At 37.3% G+C, this 19,287-nt stretch overlaps 1 protein-coding gene across 1 annotated transcript in view; it reads left to right on the plus strand.

Moving 5' to 3' along the window:
• The window catches only part of LOC149899292 (phosphatidylinositol-3,5-bisphosphate 3-phosphatase MTMR4), a 53,979-nt gene extending 37,239 nt beyond the window's left edge, over positions 1–16,740 (plus strand). The window contains exons 4-21 of the mRNA XM_090114351.1: positions 128–303; positions 2,289–2,484; positions 2,776–2,915; positions 3,145–3,322; positions 3,918–4,114; positions 4,701–4,893; positions 5,369–5,554; positions 6,039–6,197; positions 6,722–6,881; positions 7,399–7,501; positions 7,797–7,938; positions 8,415–8,642; positions 9,018–9,396; positions 9,874–10,026; positions 10,393–10,577; positions 11,079–11,192; positions 11,763–11,932; positions 12,295–16,740. Coding sequence (XP_089970477.1) covers positions 128–303; positions 2,289–2,484; positions 2,776–2,915; positions 3,145–3,322; positions 3,918–4,114; positions 4,701–4,893; positions 5,369–5,554; positions 6,039–6,197; positions 6,722–6,881; positions 7,399–7,501; positions 7,797–7,938; positions 8,415–8,642; positions 9,018–9,396; positions 9,874–10,026; positions 10,393–10,577; positions 11,079–11,192; positions 11,763–11,932; positions 12,295–12,394 — 3,159 coding nt within the window. The 3' untranslated portion in view covers positions 12,395–16,740. The remainder of the gene's footprint in view (positions 1–127; positions 304–2,288; positions 2,485–2,775; positions 2,916–3,144; positions 3,323–3,917; positions 4,115–4,700; positions 4,894–5,368; positions 5,555–6,038; positions 6,198–6,721; positions 6,882–7,398; positions 7,502–7,796; positions 7,939–8,414; positions 8,643–9,017; positions 9,397–9,873; positions 10,027–10,392; positions 10,578–11,078; positions 11,193–11,762; positions 11,933–12,294) is intronic.
• The last annotated feature ends 2,547 nt before the right edge of the window (positions 16,741–19,287 follow it).

Genomic DNA, 19,287 nt, shown 5'->3' on the forward strand with positions numbered 1-19,287 from the left:
AGAAACAGTTTTCAATAACCCCACATCAATCAATAGTAGGTAAGATTGCAATATGACGACTATCCTGATGTATTTAAATAAACCACAAATTCCTATATAATATATCAAAATTAAATTTTTCTTCCAGTGGGTCGGCAGGACGTCAGATGGCGGCACCATAGCCATGTCCAACTACCGCCTACACTTGCAGCCGAAACGGCGGAACGGCGCCGGATCGTCAGTGCCCTTAAGATTAATAGATGCCCTGGAGATCAGGGATATACTGTGTCTGATTGTGCTGTGCAAACACGGACGGCAGCTAAAGTGAGTGCATTTTCTGTAGAGAAGTAGATACTATACTGCATGTAGATAATTAGGAGGTAGATAGATTATGATAAATAGTGCCTCTAAGATAAATAGATGTCCTGGAGATCAGGGATCGACTCTGTCTGATTGTGCTGTGCAAACACGGACGGCAGCTAAAGTGAGTATATACGACCCAAATAAACTTATTTGATTTGATTTGAATATATTCACTCTATAGGGCATAGTATGCTCTCTAGAGAAGTAGACACGATAGAATAGAATTAGGTGGAACGATGCCGGGCCTTCAGTGCCTCAACGACTTGTAATGCCCTAGTTTAATTTGCAGTAAGTGTAGTGTTTAAATGTCTTGCTGAAAAATAAGTGATCCTTTGTATTATTTTGTCCGAAATAAATCGAATAGTAAATCTCGAATAAGAATATGAAATCATTTAAATATTAAAATGAAATATTTATACATTAATCAAGTAAAAATCAAGCGAAGGATCCCACTCATTTTTACCATATCACATCCTTCCCTTTACATTTATATTTGTATAATTGTCAAACACTTCCAACGGATATTATTGATAAGGGACCATCTGTTGGTAACGGGGTTAATGACTGATAGCACACAACATAAAGAAAGTAAAAACTTCCTTCGATAGCATGATAATGGGGCGTTATTCAATTTGTCCGCTTTTGGAGGTGACCTAGAAAACTGTCACTAATTCCTGATTACAATGCTTAATAATAAGATTAGTTGCTGTGTTATTTGTGGTCTAATTAACTAATGATTTTGTGTGTTGTTATGTCTCGTAAGTGGATAAATAATAATGAGTCTACGCTGGTTTGTCGAACAGTTAAACGAACGTTGAAAATATGAGTGAATAATAGGTACTTTAGCTATCTGATAGTACAAATGAGATATTTAAGATGTATGGATGATTGATGAAACTGATTCCTAATGCACTTCGTTCACCAGAAAACTACGATTGGATATTATTAAGAAATTGTGTATTTAAGAATTTATATAAAAGAAAATTTGAAATAAATTCCATTTGCAAAATAGAAAACTAATGTCGCTACAAAACTATAACACTATAGAAAAGCAAAGCAAATACATATATAACTATATATGTATTATTAGGTACCTGATGATACTTGACTAAATAAAATAAATACAAGTTGAAGTGTAACCAATCACAGACAAAGCGGCGGGCATCATCTAGTAGCTAGTTCTATGAAAACGTCTTAGAACACTTCTTATATTCCGAGAAAATATTATCCTCACAACGAGTGTCAAGCAAACATTCGCATAACATTTGCAGAGTGCTAGCAAACACTTGGCCATTTCTCATTTGCTATATGTACACAAATATTGAATGCTCAGCGTTAGATAGACGGTGTGATTTCGGAATTGTATAATGTAGCCAGCAAATATTGGTGAGATCATTGCTAAGAGTTTATTATTGTGGCACTACACTTGCATTGGAATTCTTGTTGTTGTTGAAAAAAACTTTACACTTGAGATTTTTTAATTTAACATTTACCATACCATAAAAGGTCTAAAGTGTATATATAAATAACAATAGAATATATTCTACATGAATTTTGTCGCACATTACATATAAAGTGTTCTTATTTGTTACGGTTAGTAGCATGCACGACACCAAATGACACCAAAAATAAGTGTGACAGCATACTATAAAATAAGACACGCAAACATGACGGAATTTGCAATGCAATTTTACGTTAACTTAATGTAAGCAAATTATCTGCCTTGCAATCGCTGCAACTTTACAAATAATTACGAATCTTCTTCAAATATTTTGCAACTGATATTCAATAACATGTTTTATTTATGAACTATTGGTTTTTGAATAAAAATAAGGGACATGTTATTCGATAACGATCTAATAATATTAATTAAGCAGTAAAAGCATTCCGATTTATTAGAGGAAAATAAAAATAAAATGTATTTATAAAGTAATTTCCCTTTACAGATGTTCCTTCAACACAGGCGAGCAATGTCTAGAATGGTGGAGGCGGCTCGGTACAGCGATAACACCGATCACGTCGCTACAGGAAACGTTCGCAGCTGCGTACGCGGCGTGGGCGAAGGAACAACCGCCCTCGTCGGTGCACAGAGCGCTAATGAGCGCTTCGCACGCGCCGCAGAGGCATTGGTTCGGCCCAGAGGTGAGAACTACCCGCACTTTGCTTGGTTGGTATGTTTAGTGTTTTTGTGATTAGTTGATTGTTATTTATATTGTTATTGTGAAATTAGATATAGAATCCTTTTATTAAACGTAGCTTGACGTAACTTACTTACAAATATTGTTACGCATATTGTTTTTCATTTGATTTAACATACAGTTTATTTATTGCGGAAATTAGATTAAAATATTTTTTGACAAAATTAATGATTCATATAATTAACGCTTATTTGTCGTTAAGCTCTTTATTCAGTTTAATATGTTTGTTTTCCAGTTGGAAAGGTTGGGATTCTCACCAAAAGGCCCGTGGCGAGTGACAGCTGCCAATGCGGAATACAAACTGTGCTCTTCGTACCCACCTCTATTGATAGTACCCGCGACCATCGGTGATGAACAACTTGAGTCTGTTGCACGGTGAGAGAAATATTATTATACAACTACCTACATAAAAACAATTATCTCTCATTGACCTTGTGTATAAAAAATTTCTTAGCATATTATGAACCAAATCCCGAGCACTCAATAATTTTACTTTTATTGACCTAAAAAATGGTTTTCAATAAACAGTTTTTGAGTGTAAAAGCGCAATAAACAAGCATCAAATTCTGAATATGTGAGTGAAATAATCATTTATTTCCTGCAGGTTTCGAGCTATGCGCCGCATCCCAGCGGTAGTATGGCGGCATCGTGGTACAGGCGCGGTAATAGCCCGATCCTCTCAACCAGAAGTGGGTTGGTTCGGCTGGCGTTCCAGTGATGATGAGGGGCTGCTAGCTGCATTTGTAGCTGCGTGTAATGCGGACAAACAGACGCCTAATAAGGTGAGACAAGTGGAGAATGTGTCAGACGCTTCATAAGGGGAGACGAGTGGTGTAGGTGCGGTAATAGCTCGCTCCTCTCAACCAGAAGTGGGTTGGTTTGGCTGGCGTTCCAGTGACGATGAGGGGCTGCTAGCTGCGTTCGTAGCTGCGTGTAATGCGGACAAACAGACGCCTAATAAGGTGAGATGAGTAAGGAATGTGTCAGACGCTTAAAAAGGTCTGACGATAGGGCTCCCCACTATCGTCAGACCTGATCTCCTCTTATCTCCTCTGACCAGACCAGACAGCATGGTTGAATGTTTTTTGGAGCATAACTAGAATGTGTGTGTGTAAACAATTACTATATAAGTATAATGTTATTTTTCGTGATAAATTTTGGAATGAATACGGAATGTGCGAGGATCAAGTTCATATGGCTTGTTGTTTAGCTGTATTTTGGAAGTGAGGGCCAAAATTTTCTAAGGATGTCTTTGACAGTCAATAAAAAATGAGTTAATTATGATGTTCGTTAATTTTCTTGTTTATTTAATTATGCGTGTTTATTTTTTGTTCAAATTTTTTATTTTGTAATTCCTCAATTATTAATATATTGCAGCAACTCAAGCTGCTAATAGTGGACGCGCGATCCTTCGCCTCAGCGGTGACGAACCGAGCACGCGGCGGCGGCTGCGAGTGCCAGCAGTACTACCCGCACGCGGACATACAGTTCATGAGCCTGCCGAACATACACCACGTGCGCAAGAGCTTCCAGCAGCTGCGGGCGTTGGTGGCCGAGCCGAGCGATCAGGCCAAGTGTGTAACCAGCTTTATTTCTATTTTTAACCGTAAAATTGCCCCAATAATAACTCAGGCCTCGGAATCACAGACACAATAGAAAATCTATTGTGTCGTGCACCGATCGGGCCGTTCTGGGCTCAATGGGTTAATTTAGAATGCTGTTTCTAGTGGGTAAAGTGTCTGGCTGCGATTTTTATATCCTTTCATCTTTCTTTTATGTTACAACTTGTTGCTGATATAACATTAACCCCTAACACTGTATGGCTAATAGGTTCTAGTGTAAAGCCCTAAAGATTGAAATTACCGTATTCCTTCTAGTGTCTATAACTTCTTTTTTTATTTTATTTATTCGCACCTTTCTTTAGAGATAACTTCGAGAAAGATGTTCAATTAAGTTTTAAACTATTGCATAGCTTCTATCGCAGGCCTTGAGCGCGGGGACCGAATCCAGAAATTCCGTAACGAAAAAACCACACGCTCCCCACTCCGACGGACACGGAGGTGTGGCTTGAAGGCATGCTATGCAATAGCTTTACCGCGGGAGTCCCCGAGTGCCACCCGTCTTTTTTTTGTGACTTATTATAATATTTTCGTTTTACAGTTGGCACAGTAATCTAGAGCGGACGTTATGGCCGCAGTATTTATCGGGTATAGCGCGAGCGGCGAGCGGTGTAGCGCGAGCTGTGTGTGCGGGCCGGCCGGTGTTGGTGCACTGCTCGGACGGCTGGGACCGCACGCCGCAGCTCGTGGCCGCCGCGCAGCTGCTGCTCGACCCGCACTACCGCACGCTCGAGGTGAGTGTGTGCGTACATATACACATGCGTATATGCTCTACGCACACACATGTCAATCAACGTTCACACATGTATATGTTTTTTTATAAGTTAATAAAGAATAGAAGAAGAAAGAAGAATTTATATTTATAAAGCATTTTAAATTTCACATCTAGTGTTTTTTTTTTCTTTTCATCAATTAACTATCTATTTTAGGAAATAGTTCAATTTATTTGACCAATTTTAATTGTTTTTGTTCGCTTTGAAGTCATACAATATACAAACATTTACAATACCTGCACTTAAATAGTATGGTAAGTGTAATTAGAATTCCCCGACACATGCACACTATAATACACATTAGCCCATTGAGCCCCGAACGGCCCGATCGGTCCACGACACAATAGATTTTCTATTGTGTCTGTGATTCCGGGGCCTGAGTTATTACAACAACACTTGATATTCATTGTTTTAATATTAATTGTATGTGTCGCAGGGTTTCCGCACACTAATCGAGCGTGAATGGCTCGACTTCGGGCACAAGTTCGCTGAGCGCTGCGGGCACCAGGTTGGTGGGGAAGACCCCAACGAGCGGTCGCCGATCTTCTTGCAGTGGTTGCATCTCGTGTATCAGCTGATGCTGCAGTTTCCATGCGCTTTTGAGTTCAATGAGGCTTATTTGGTGAGTGGCGTGGAATATAATGATGAGTCATGTTTTGGTCGTATTTTTCTCATAACTAAAGTTATGTTATAGGAAAAATCGTATAGATTTGTTTTTGTAAGACCAATGAAACAGGCAAATCTTGCAACTTAACTTGATCAAACTTATTATCAAACTACTTAAAAGTAAATGAAAATTAATTTGTTGTTTCACTTCTTTTGCGATGTAATCGTATCCTAATGCTATTTCAGGACAAAATATCTATTTGCATATAAAATTAAGCAGCTACATTCGTTTTTCCGATACAATTTAAATTGATTTGCGGAATCATCATCATACCCATCCTTTGGAATACTATTTTTTCCCATATTATACAACTCAATTTCTTTACACAGGCTATGCCTAGCAAGAGAGCCAGAGCCTCATAATCAATATTGTATATCCAAAAGGTGAAATAAAGATTTATTTTATTTATTATTTATTTATTAATTTCCGCACTTTCCAGATAAAGCTGGCGACACACGTGCACTCGTGCATGTTCGGCACGTTCCTGTGCAACAGCCGGCGCGAGCGCGCGGACTGCGCCGCGAGCACGCCGCACGTGTGGCACCTGCTGGCCGCGCCCGCCTACCGCAACCACCTGTACGCGCCCAACCACGACCAGGTACCGTGTGTGGAACACTCGCACTACAACAGATAAAGCTCGCCCACACGTGCATGGTCGTGTGTAGCAGCCGAAAAACAGTGCGACACCTGCTAGCCTCGCCTCGCGACTACTTTTATGCGTCCAACATCGATCAGGTACGTGGTATGCGCATGTCGCGGGCACGCCGCGAGTGTAGCACGGGCTTAATGTGTCATTTGTTGACAGGTTATTTTTTATGCTGCAGTCAAACTGAGACTAGAACTCAATCTTTAATTTTTTTATTCGTGTATTTTACATGGGCTTATGAATTCTCACTTCAAATTGAATCAAAACGCGGTGTAAAATTATCTTATTCTAATTGTTCTACCATTTTAATTTCATTTATTTAAAATTTCACACGTATAGCCTATTTAAATTCACATTAATTGCATCGAAGCCGTATCCACTTTCACCACGTTATTTTACTTTCATCGGCCACCAATTACTAATAAATATAAAATAAACCACATAAATAATTATTACTATATTGTATTCTTCCACAGGTGATCTGGCCAGAATGCAGCGTGCGTTCAATGCAGATATGGTGGGGAGGCCTAGGCGGAGTCGAAGGCGAGGGCGACGCGGAGGGCGAAGCCCGAGCGCTCGACCCACCGCCCGCGCCGCTGTTTGCACCGGATGCTGCGCCCGCGCTGCCGCATAACGGTACGAGATTATGCTCTTGTAAAAAATTGGTTGTCTGTAAAGTCGGTTTACTGACGATAGTTGAACGTGACAACGTCTGATTGTGCTTCTTTGTCGCTCGTTCCGCGCTCTCGCTTGCACTTCAAACCTTACATGGAACGCCTCAGAGCAAGGTAACGCCGCATGAGTCATGTTTTTTCGTGCGTGCAACCGGCTCTATCGAATTATAAGACGTTGTCACGTCAAAACGACTTTAAGTCAGTGGAATAAGGTTGATTTTAGTTTGCTATTGGCCAGCGAATGAGTTGTTAAAATATGTTTTTCTTTGTTAATAGGTACGCACGTTTATGTAAATACTAATAAGCTTGACTTTGCTTAATGCTTGTTTCTTTTGATTAGAATTTTCCAAACACACTTCGACAGTTTAACAAGCGTTTTGATATAATGTGTTAACCTTACCTTACTAGTACCAATTTTTTTTTTTTTTTTTTGTATAAAACGCACGCACAAAATTATTAGATGACATGTAAATTTGTAGGTTTCATGACAAAAACGCGATCCTGTGATAACTTATTGAATGAAGGCGAGAAGCGAACGACGCAGAGGCGGTGTAGTGACCCCAGCATAGCGCCAGATGTTATGTGAGTAGACCTTGTCATATTTATTTGTGAAGATGCATTCGGAAATAAAAGAATTAATTGTGATAACTTGAAATTAAAACATTTATAGAATTAATAAAATCCGTAATATATTTTCAACGTAAAAATCCTAAAAATCAAGATTGCCAACCAAATAAAAAAAAATATGACGTCGCGCGTTTATTTATCGAAGGTCTAAAAAGTACATAAAAAATTCCACAAACATCACCAAAACCAACTTTATATCGCTCAATTCATATCAAAACAGTGAAATTTAAATAAAATTATTTTTTTCCAGTAAATTATCACTAGTAGTGAACGGAAGAACCATCGAAGGGGAGAAAGAGAAGGAGCGATCGGAGTGTGGCGTCGCACTCACGGACAGTTGTGTGGATTCCTTGCCGCAGACTTGCTTAACGCATGCCGAGAGTGAGGATCAGGTACTACTCTATCTTATCTTAATAATACATATATGTATATAAATCTCGTGTCACAATGTTTGTCCTCAATGGAGTCCTAAACCACTTAACCGATTATAATAAAATTCACACACCATGTGCAGTTCGATCCAACTTGAGAGATAGGATAGGTTATATCCTGGAAATCCCACGGGAAAGGAAACTATGCGGGGTTTTCTCTGAAAACGCGGACGGAAAGCTAGTCTATTTAAATAAATAGCATCAAAATCCGTTGCGTAGTTTTAAAGATTTAAACTTACATAGGGATAGAATTGTATGTGATCTTCCCTTTATTTCTATTTGACATACCAGATTTTATAAGAGAAGATATTATTTATTTAATACACTCTTTTTTACATCGGTTTCTGTTTCTGTTTTCATATTTTTTATGAATAAAACTCCTGCACAATTTACTTCGCCTTCTAAAAAATAAGCTGATTATTATTTTTTTCTTCTAGGTTGTCAGCCTCCACCCAGACTACTTCGACAGCCAACCGCGCGACATTACCAGCAATTCTTCATCGCTCGAGCGGGAGCTCGCTTCCGTAGCTGACAACAAACAGACAGACGAAATACCGCTTGTTAACGGTGACGTGTGTGCTGACGTCACGGATAGCGGCACGCCGGTGGACGAGCGGAACGTTTTCGACTGCGATCTATACACCGATGTTATAGAGATGGCCGATGTGAGTGTAGTTTTTTTTTTTTTGAAGTGAAAACTTCTTTAGCGGCGTTGAGCACTTTTTCTGTAATGGGTATAAAATTTTAAACTCGCGTCAGGACACGTGATCTGATCGAAAAAGCGTAAGACGGATACCATTCCAAAATATCAAACATGCTCAACGTTAATAATCAAGTTTTCACTTCTGCCGGCACTCCCGGAGTGCAACCCGTCTTTTTTTTATTAATAATTAAGGTTAGAGCTGAATTTATCGTATTTATGAAGTCATTAATTGTGTGTCGTATGAAATAACTGTTCTGAGCCAATCATAATAAATTACCAATGGAGGCGTGTGTGTCTCAAATGATTTTATATTAAAACACATTATAAATTATTCCAGACATCAAGAGAAGTTGGTAGAACGAGAAACATCAGTATAACGTGGCGATCTATATCAGAATCGAGCAACCAATCGTCAACCGGGTTCGATATCCCAGAGAACTCGCCACAGAGCAGAATAGACCCCAGCCCACCGAGATTAGACCAAATCATAGACAACAGAAGCTCGTCAGACAGAGACACGCCCACCATAGACAACCGGAACTCGTCCGATAGGGAAACCCCGATCATAGACAATTGCAACTCCACAGAGGGGGACATAGTCAATCACAATGTAGTCAATGGTTCGACGAATCATAATCGGGAAAACGGTGTTAGCAACGGCTCTGTTAATGGCATTGTTGATGTTACGGCGAAGTTTTTAGAAGTTGAATTAAATGGTATGTTGTTTTTCTATCTTGTAATTTTGACTGTATATAATGTACGATAAAATTCACCTTTTTACACTTACCCTTTATCTACGAAAAAGGTCATCAGTAAAATAGATATAAACTACATATTTTATCGTAAGCCGCACCTCATCGCACACTACGAATGAAATAATATAAAAAGACCTTCAATTTACAAAAAATGTAGAATATAATTTACTTTTAGGGCTGATTTTTCAATCCTTGGATAAAACTTATTCGTCGAATAATGTATAAAACTACCATTTTAAAAACGTATTCTAATTGCCCGTATTTGATAGTTAACGTGACATTTTAATATTATCGTGTAGTACTTTATTGGACGGATAAGTATTATCCAAGCATTGAAAAATCGGCCCTTAATCACTTATACAACAAGTGTTCTCACATAAAACAGTTAATTTCAAATTAAAAAGCTTAAGTAAAAATATTATTTTATTTTCCCCTCAGGTGGTGGCGTATCATCGAGCGGCGCTAGTTCAGAGAGCGACGGTGAAACGCGCGAGATTCGAACCTCGGACCCGTCCAGAGGCAGAGTGCCGAGCCAACTTACTCTTTGCCCAGCGTCGCCAAGACGACCGGCTTGCTGTCATTGTAGTACAGGTATGTTTTATACCAGCATAAATTAATGAAATACAGTTCCTAACTATTCTAAGACTTGAAATAGTGGTTTGCTTAAGATCCTCGTCTTTGATTAAGATATTTTTAGGGGTGCTATTTTTTTATTGCATGGTTTTCCATAATTTGATTCATCATGTAATTTATAATTCACCCAAATATTCCATTCAATGAAGTACAGTGTGTAGTTTTAACAGATTTTTTCAGTTTGATATCGCAATATGTAATTCCTAAAAAAAATTAAATTTCTCTTGAGATCTTCTCTTTGTCTTAATTATAATTATACAAGTTACTACACTCTAGGTGAATTTAAATCCCTATCCTGTATATCATTTCGTTTTTTCCCCCCAGGTCGGTACAGCACCGCGTGCTGGTGCGGCGTGTGCGGCGCGGGGGCGGGCGCGGGCGAGTGCAGCGCGTTGGCACGGTGCGTGTGCGGGGCGGGCGCGGTGCGGGCACACCACGAGCTGGACGGCCTGCCGCCCGCCGACAACCCCACGCAGGCGCGGCTGCACCAGATTATACTGTATCAGAAGGTGATTTTTTGTTATACAGGGTGTCCTAACGGTAGTGTGCAGTGCAGTGATTTATTATTATTACACAGGGTGTCACGACGGCAGTGTGTAAAGCTCAAGGGGATTTAATCTATTGAATACGCTAATTACGGAAACTTTTTTTTTTTTAATTTCAGACGCATTTTTTTTCTATTTAGATGAATTCTTAACTATGTGTTAACTATGTGTTCTCAACTTTTGTCTCAACCCGAGACGGGTTGCCAGTCACAATGTTTGCATATTATCTAAAAAAAATCTAATCAAATAAGAAAAATTGACCTCGTTTATTTTTTAATAATGTTGCAATGCATGTTAATAATTTGCCAGTTTAGGAGTGTAAGATATTGATGTTTGCATATTATCTAAAAAAAAATCTAATCAAATAAGAAAAATTGATGTCATTTATGTTTTAATAATGTTGCAATGTTTAATTTGCCATCGCATTAAGTACACATAACTATAACATATACCTTTATCCCACAGAAAGTGGTAGAAGAGCTGAGCGGTCAGTTACGCGAAGCGCGCGAGGCGTTACGTCGCGCGTCCCCCCCCGCGCCGCACCGCCGGCCCCCGCCCCCGCAGATAGACACGCATACGGTGAGACATTAAGTATGTTTTATTTTCATGACTCATGCGGCGTTACCTCGCTCTCAGGCGTTCCGTAAGGCTTAAAGTGCGAGCGAGAGCGTGGAACGAGCGACAAAGAGGCAGAATCGGACGTTGTCACGTTCAACTATCGTCAGTAAACCGACTTTACAGACAACCAATTTTGGCGGGGGCCGGCGTTACGCCGCGCGTGAACGTATAAATGGATCGAAATCATCAACCTGCGAAGTTGGGATCAGGAACCTGCAGGTTGCGGCCAGGTGCAAAACGGCAACCGTGATTTTTTAGAATCTTTATATGATTTGCCATGATGTAGACATTATACATATATGTACATAGTGCATTTTATATAAATAACAAGTGAACGAAATGTTTTTTGAAAATTGATTAGAAAAAAAAATGTAACTAACAATGCTTGCGGCCAAATTTTGACTGGCAACCTAGTCGATATACATAAAATTTTGGATTTAGTGGGATAAGTGGGATCTCATACCATCATTTTAGACCAATCTATTACATGTTCAAAGTGTACAAGGAGCTCATTAGGGTCGTCGTCCACAGGTGAGCAGCAGCGGCAGCAGCGGCGCGAGCGGCAGCAGCAGCGGCAGCGCGTCCGAGGTGGAGGTGGGCGAGGAGGCGCGCGGCGTCGTGTGGCTGCCGGACAGCGCCGCGCCGCGCTGCCAGCACTGCCGCAACCCGTTCTGGCTCGCGCGCCGCCGCCACCACTGCAGGTGCGTAGTTGTGCTGTGCTGTGCGGTGTGCTGCCGCAACCCGTTGTGCTGTGCTGGCCACGGTAAAGGTTGCCAGGGATGCTGCACGCTACGTGACCAGCTCGCAATCACGTGTCAATCAAAATGGAACTATTACTTCCTTAATCAAATTAAGGATAGGATATTTATAAGACAAAAACGTAAATTTATGCACATACATTTTTGATATCGTACCATTGATATTTTACTATCCTTTTCACAATATAGAAATTGCGAATTTCTTCAAAAATTGCAACTTCTATTCTGATTACAAACCTCTCTAAACACTACAACAATTGACATTTTATTATATAATTTAATAAACATTAACATTTTCCTTGCAGACTGTGCGGCGGAATCTTCTGCGGCTCGTGTTCAGAGATGAGCTCTTGGGGTGAAGTGGGTGCAGTGCGTGTTTGCCGCCGCTGTAGGGCACTGCGGTGACCGCACATATAGCATCAAGAGATATATGCAATATACAAGATACAACGATATGGTACAGAGATAGTCCCCCAATACAGAAGACAGTCTGGTACAAAAACACCCCACGATATACAATATAAGATCGTACAGAAATAATCCCCACTGAATATGCAGATATAGTCCTAACAACACAAAATTCGCAGACAATAGACACGCTTGATATGGTACAGAGATAGTCCCCCAATACAGAAGACAGTCTGGTACAAGAACACCCCCACGATATAGTTATGTTACGCAGAATCACTCGTACAGAAATAATCCCCACAGAATATGCAGATATAGTCCCCAATAACACAAAATTCGCAGACAATAGACACGCTCGATATGGTACAGAGATAGTCCCCCATGATATGGTATACAAATACAGTCAAACAATAATTGGTGTGCAGTGCAAGTCCCTTTCGATACAAAGTTCGCATAGACAATAGACATGTTCGATATGGTATACACTAAACAGAGAACCCACGATATAGTTCACTATGGGTAGAAGATAGTCCTCCAGATATGGTATACATAGCAATAATATGGTGTGCAGCAAAAAGGGGGGTCTACTTATTTGTGAAACTATTTCGTGCATCAGTTGGACAACCAGTCGAGCGATCGATCCGAAGTCTGCGATTCCCTCTGTACACCGACATAATATTATGGACATTGTTCGTTAATTTGTGATAACAGTTGTGTGGTTGTCGATTTGCATCTGTGTAATGCCTTGATAGAAAATAATCGGAACATTTGTAATACAAGTTAGACGACTAGTCGAGCGATCGATCCGAAGATTCATTACTTGTGTATAACTTATAAATGAATTTGTGAATGAACTGCTGTAGTTGTACGACTAATCGAGCGATCAGTCGTAATATTTTTATTTATTTATTCACTTGATTAAGGCTGGTTGTTTAATTAACGAGTAAATTCGTTTAGTAGTCGATTAATCTGACAAGTGCTTTACTTATCGCTTGATTGGTTGTCCAAATATTAATATTTTGAGGTTAAAATGAGAGAGAACACTCATTATATAAACTATTTCCCATACTTCGTTACGATGTTTGTCGACTAGTCGATCAACCTGTAATTCAACTACTTAGTTGTTATCCGCTCAGTGTTTCATTAAAATATCGAAAAGCATACCATTCGAGAAATCGATCGTTTGCTAAACTATCTTTCGACACAAACAATATAGATACAATTTCTACATGTTTTTCGGGTACTCAAACTCAACGTCGACTCAAAATAGAGTTTGAGTATTCGATTTACTAAACTATCGATGATCATCAACCATTGTCGTTTAAAACAAATTAATTATAAAACGCGTAACGTTCACGAAATATAGAATTTATATTAAAATATATAAAATATTTACCTCATTAAGAAGCAATAATCGGTTACCGTGGCTTTTTCAATTTTGTACAAATATATACTTTATTAATATATAGTATTTATAGTATATTGAAATACTATTCGTGAAGGACGTCCGTTGTTTATTGATGAATTCTAGTTGCTTCATAACAGACACAACACCAATATTAACATTAGTGGGAATTTATTTAGTGTACATACTTCATAGTATCCAACTTTGAACTACGTCCAAACTTTCCGAAAACATTTCATGCCTTGGATAAAAGAAATTAGGCAAAAATATCTTGAGCTGTCAATTTTTAAACTAAAATGTCGAAAACTGATCCAATGAAATAAAATTCTTCTAATTTGACATTGACAGAAGATTATGGCCGTTAATTTTATGTCCGATAACGCAAATGGGAAAAAACGTGTAAATACAAAACATATAAAAACACGTTTATTTCTCTGACAGAACCTAAAAAATCAGGTTAATAATCTAATTCGTAACCTGGTTACATCTTACCTGCATTCAGTATTGAATACATTACATAATGATATATATAGTGAGGACGTAGTTCAAACGGCAGTTTGAATGCTAGTCATCTTGAATATATTCCTAAATGTCCAAACATCGATCATGACAATTATTATGTCACAGTGTTCAAGTGAGAATTTATAGTGACAACACTTTACGAGAGTCACTTAAAGTTAAAAGTTTAATACATTTTTGACTTAGGCTGGGTTGCATCATGTTACTTTAGCAATAACAAACATTTTAAAGTTACGGTTACGAAAAGTTTTTTGCGCCATTTGACAATTTTATAGATGACGTCATAATTTTAACACTAACTTTAACCGCTCGTGTTTCACCGGTTAAAGCTATTGTTAACGTTACATAACTGTCAGAAGCGTCAAATACAAAATGAGATGTCATTTGACTTGCGACATTGATAACTTTAACTATGCTTAAAAATACCCAACACATTTCGAAGCAACTGTAAAAGTCATCGTTATTGTTAAATTTGATATTAATTTTAACTATAACCAAAGTATGGTGCAACAAAGCCTAGAAGATAAAAGCTTAATAAACTTTTAACTTACTAAGTATCGTATATTTTTGTCACTGTACAATGACATAGCACAATACGTTTAAACGTGTGATATAATATGAACAAATACGATATGCCTTATCTAAAAGAAATTATGACAGTTTTCATAATAAATTAAATATTTTAGCCACACTTTTAATGTCTATGGAATGGGGTGCGGAGTGCCTGTGTCACTTCGGTTGGGATCGACTAGGTATGAATTGCGCCGAGAGGTGTTTAGGTAAATGAGACCCTACGACGATAGATAATAAATAATACGATTCCCTATGGGCTATGGATGTTTGGTGTTTGACGTTTATCACAGGTTATGTCAAAAATCAATAGTCGATACAGGAAATGGCGTCGTTTCATAAAATAGAAACGGAACTTAGAAATGAAATCACCTTTCAAGTGGAGTTTAATTAACTCGAAACATATCGTACATGTGAATATGAATATTAAATATAGAGAAAGAGATATCGTCGTAGGGTGGAGTCGGTGTGTTATGTCGTGACGCTATTTTAAAATAGTCGTGCACGACGCGTGCGATACGATATCGTATCGTTGCGGTGTAACCGGCTCGCGGATAGAGAATGTTAGTACGAAGGCTGATATTGAGCTGTAGTTTTGTTGAACGATGTACGAATGCGAACTATATAGACTGATTTAGATGTGCGCGACGTTGCCTCCACATCGAAAACTAAATGTCGTTACGTTGAACGGAATTAAGTAAAGACATTTTTTTGTAAAGTTTTGTTTTATTTTTTTGTATAATAGCATTTCTTTATGTTGTATACGTTTTGTACAGTTCTATTGCGTAGTCGAATTCACATTTGCCAAATCGACTCGGATGTTTCCGTTGATTCCGCTCGTTCGGAAACAATATTGTTTCTTTGTAAATTCACGTTTCTTTCTACTTTATTTCGCTTTGTATAATGCGTTATATTTATAACCGAGGTGTCGTTAATATAGTTTGAATTTATAAATAGTTTTAATTATGTATCAAAATTATGTATTTTTGACAAAAATTAAGTATTCCGGTATATGAAGAATTAGCGCTGAGTTTATCGATTTTTTGTGATATTGATGATAATTTTGTATAATATTAAGAGTTTAATTACATGTTATTAGAGGTTAAATTTTACTGGTCATAATTTAAGCGTGCTCGTTGAGTTTGCGATTATTGTTAATAACAATAATTTTATATGTATAACGCATAGTTTCCGAATGCCGATCAATTCTTGTTGTATATGAATGTAATATTGGTCTATTTTTAATTGAAATTATAACAAATCGCTTATTAATTTGTAAAAGTGATGAGATTTCATAGTTTACAAGCTGCCAAAACTTAATGAAATATATTATAGTTATATACTACGGTTAAGGATGACTATGAAATCTCGAAACTTGTATCAGTTATTTTTTAACAAAAGGAATGTTTCAAGCTTTCATGAATTAAAATGTTTCATGTTTTAGACTTTTCTTGAGCCAGTACATTGTATACTAAATAGAATATTTATTTGTTTCATATCGATTAATATTATATTATCCTAACAAAGAAATGCAATAATTAAAAATGGCGGGTTGTGACACGTCACATTTGTGACGTGAGATGACGTCAGTTCATTTGTTTTAGTTTCTCTTAATATTTTCTATTTAGTGTAAAAAGTGCGGGTATAAATGAAACATTGAAAAGAGCGAATCTTAACCGCTTTATGTATAATGCATAAATTATTTGTGAGCCGGAGAATGTTGTTATTTGCATATATTTTATATTGTAATACAAATCACGGAGCGTCTCCGCTCCGTCGTCGTGCAAACTTGTTTGTGACCAATTAATATTGACGCAATGTGAAATAAAGCATATTTAGTTTTATGATATTGTTGTCTTTCATTCCTGCATTTTTTCCTGATACTCAAGTCATATTAGTCAATCATGAGGTACACTTTATCCCATACACAAAACGCAAGTCATAAGCTAAGGCCATACATTATATCGAATCATAGAGTAATCAGATTCCATCAAGAGTATTTACTGTTAAGTATACTGTATAATGTCTAAACATTACTGGTAAAATCCTTATTATTTCAATTTCGATCCTTACAAATATACGTCAAATTTTCCAATATTTTAATATCATTGCAAAATCTATCAATATTTTTGATACTTAGTAATATTTATTTATCCAATTGTTCATTAAAAAAAATCTCAAATACTATAAACCGAGTAGCCACAGGCTTGTATCTAATCTGTGCCACAGGCCTACATTTTAGTATGTGCATTGGCAGGCAGTTTTCAATACCTTGCCCACGCGCTGCATAGATTTGCGCACATTCGTGTGGTTATGTTTCTTAATTCATATTTAAAATCTGTGAACTGCGACGCACTTAATGGCGCAATTGCGGTAAAATCACATTAGTGCGGATACAAACTCCTGGAGATATGGTCTAATCAGTGAAAAAAGTATACATATTATTATGTACACAGCTACATGCTTTATAACTGCCTATATATAGAGATTTCAGTGTGTATGAAAGAATCGAATCTTTTTTCTCTTTTTAATAAAGCAAATGTTCGTTGATAAAATTAGTTCACTCTCGGAGTGTTTCTGTAATGGAAGTGGCATACATAAAATAAAACGAAAAAAATATTTACATCTATTCATTTATTCACAAAAACAGTATGGTTTTCATTGCAACATTGGGCATTAGTTTAAATTATTTTACAATTAACAATACAAGATGAAATCATTATTTTAGGTATAGTAGTTTTAAGGGTATATTGATTTTCTGGACGGCTATAACGTTAACATTACCAAAAAAGAAGTTAAACATTTAATTTTCTACTCACTATTATTTAGAATACAGAAAAATAATCTCATTTTCACATACTCTCCAAGCATAATTTAACTGTATAATAAATACGTATATTAACTTTGGCATTTCAATTATTCTAATACTGATTTGTTTCAATGGGATGCATATAATGTTATATTCAATGAGTTCTGTAATGTTCATTTTTACTTAAACTAACTACAATATTAATAAACCCATTATATAAGGGTGATTTTCCACCGATCATGTGCGATGATGTGTAGCGAGGAATGTGTTTGTAAAAATCAATAATATCCTAATCCTAATCCTAACACTATTATAAAGGCGAAAGTTTGTATGTATGGATGTTTGTTACTCTTTCACGTAAAAACTACTGAACCGATTACAATGAAATTTAGCACACATATAGAGGGTAACTTGGATTAACACATAGAATAGGTTTTATCCCGAAAATCCCACGGGAACGGGAACTATGCGGGTTTTCCTTTGAAAACGCGGGCGAAGGCGCGGGCGGAAATCTAGTATACTATTATAAAGGCGAAAGTTTGTATGTATGGATGTTTGTTACTCTTTCACGCAAATACTACTGAACCGATTACAATGAAATTAAGCACACATATAGAGGGTAACTTGGATTAACACATAGGATAGGTTTTATCCCGGAAATCCCACGGGAACGGGTTTTTCTTTGAAAACGCGGGCGAAGCCGCGGGCGGAAAGCTAGTCGCTTAATATAATTCAAAGTTTTGAATTTGAAGCGATACTATTGGTTATTTACAAACACATGCCTCGCTACAAATCCTCGTACATTATCGGTGGAAAAGCACCTCAAGACAACATACAATTAATCTAATAACAGATTCGACTAGAATTAATAAGACTAGATGTGGCTGAGCAAGCAAGAATCAATTTATTTACCTTACACTGAAATATCACTATTGTTTATTAGAAATGATGAATTTTAAAGTCATACTAATCGTGAAAAAAACGCCAAGACAAAATTAGTTACGCATACACACATTTGTTGGCGTTTTTGCAGCAAAGTTAACAATTTGGGTATATAATTTATTATATGACGAAATTTTACGTGGTTTTTACTTAGAGGTACTGTGTTTACTAATCATTTATAGATTTTTATGAGCTAAATATTATCAACACGATACTAAAGACAATATACATTGCAACCATTATTTGTGAGTAGTAGGCAAGAAATTATGGGAAATATTTCTTCAATATCCCTTTTTTACCAAAATAAATTGGAAGATTACATAAACAGTGTTAACATGTTAAAAATGCTTTTATTTATTTATTCTAAGTAAAACATCACACATTGAACATTCATGTTTAACTACACATTACATTTACCTACTTATACTAAATAACATTATTTACAATCTTATAATTATAATCGGGAAATTCTAATCGTCTGGAAAGATAAAAAAGTAAAAACTAAGTATAAACTGCTAAAGGAATCCTAACTAAAGCAACTAACAAACAACTACATAACCAGTGGCGTGCCTAGGGTATAAGGACTGGGCAAGCCCAAATTTTTCAAAGTGTTTGATGGGTACCCTTTTCATGAATAAGATACCT

This window comes from Colias eurytheme, chromosome 21 (assembly GCF_061535395.1).
Source record: "Colias eurytheme isolate Ceu_HAF_F1 chromosome 21, ilColEury1 Martin Lab GWU primary, whole genome shotgun sequence".
In the NCBI taxonomy this organism is placed as follows: Eukaryota; Metazoa; Arthropoda; class Insecta; order Lepidoptera; family Pieridae; genus Colias; species Colias eurytheme.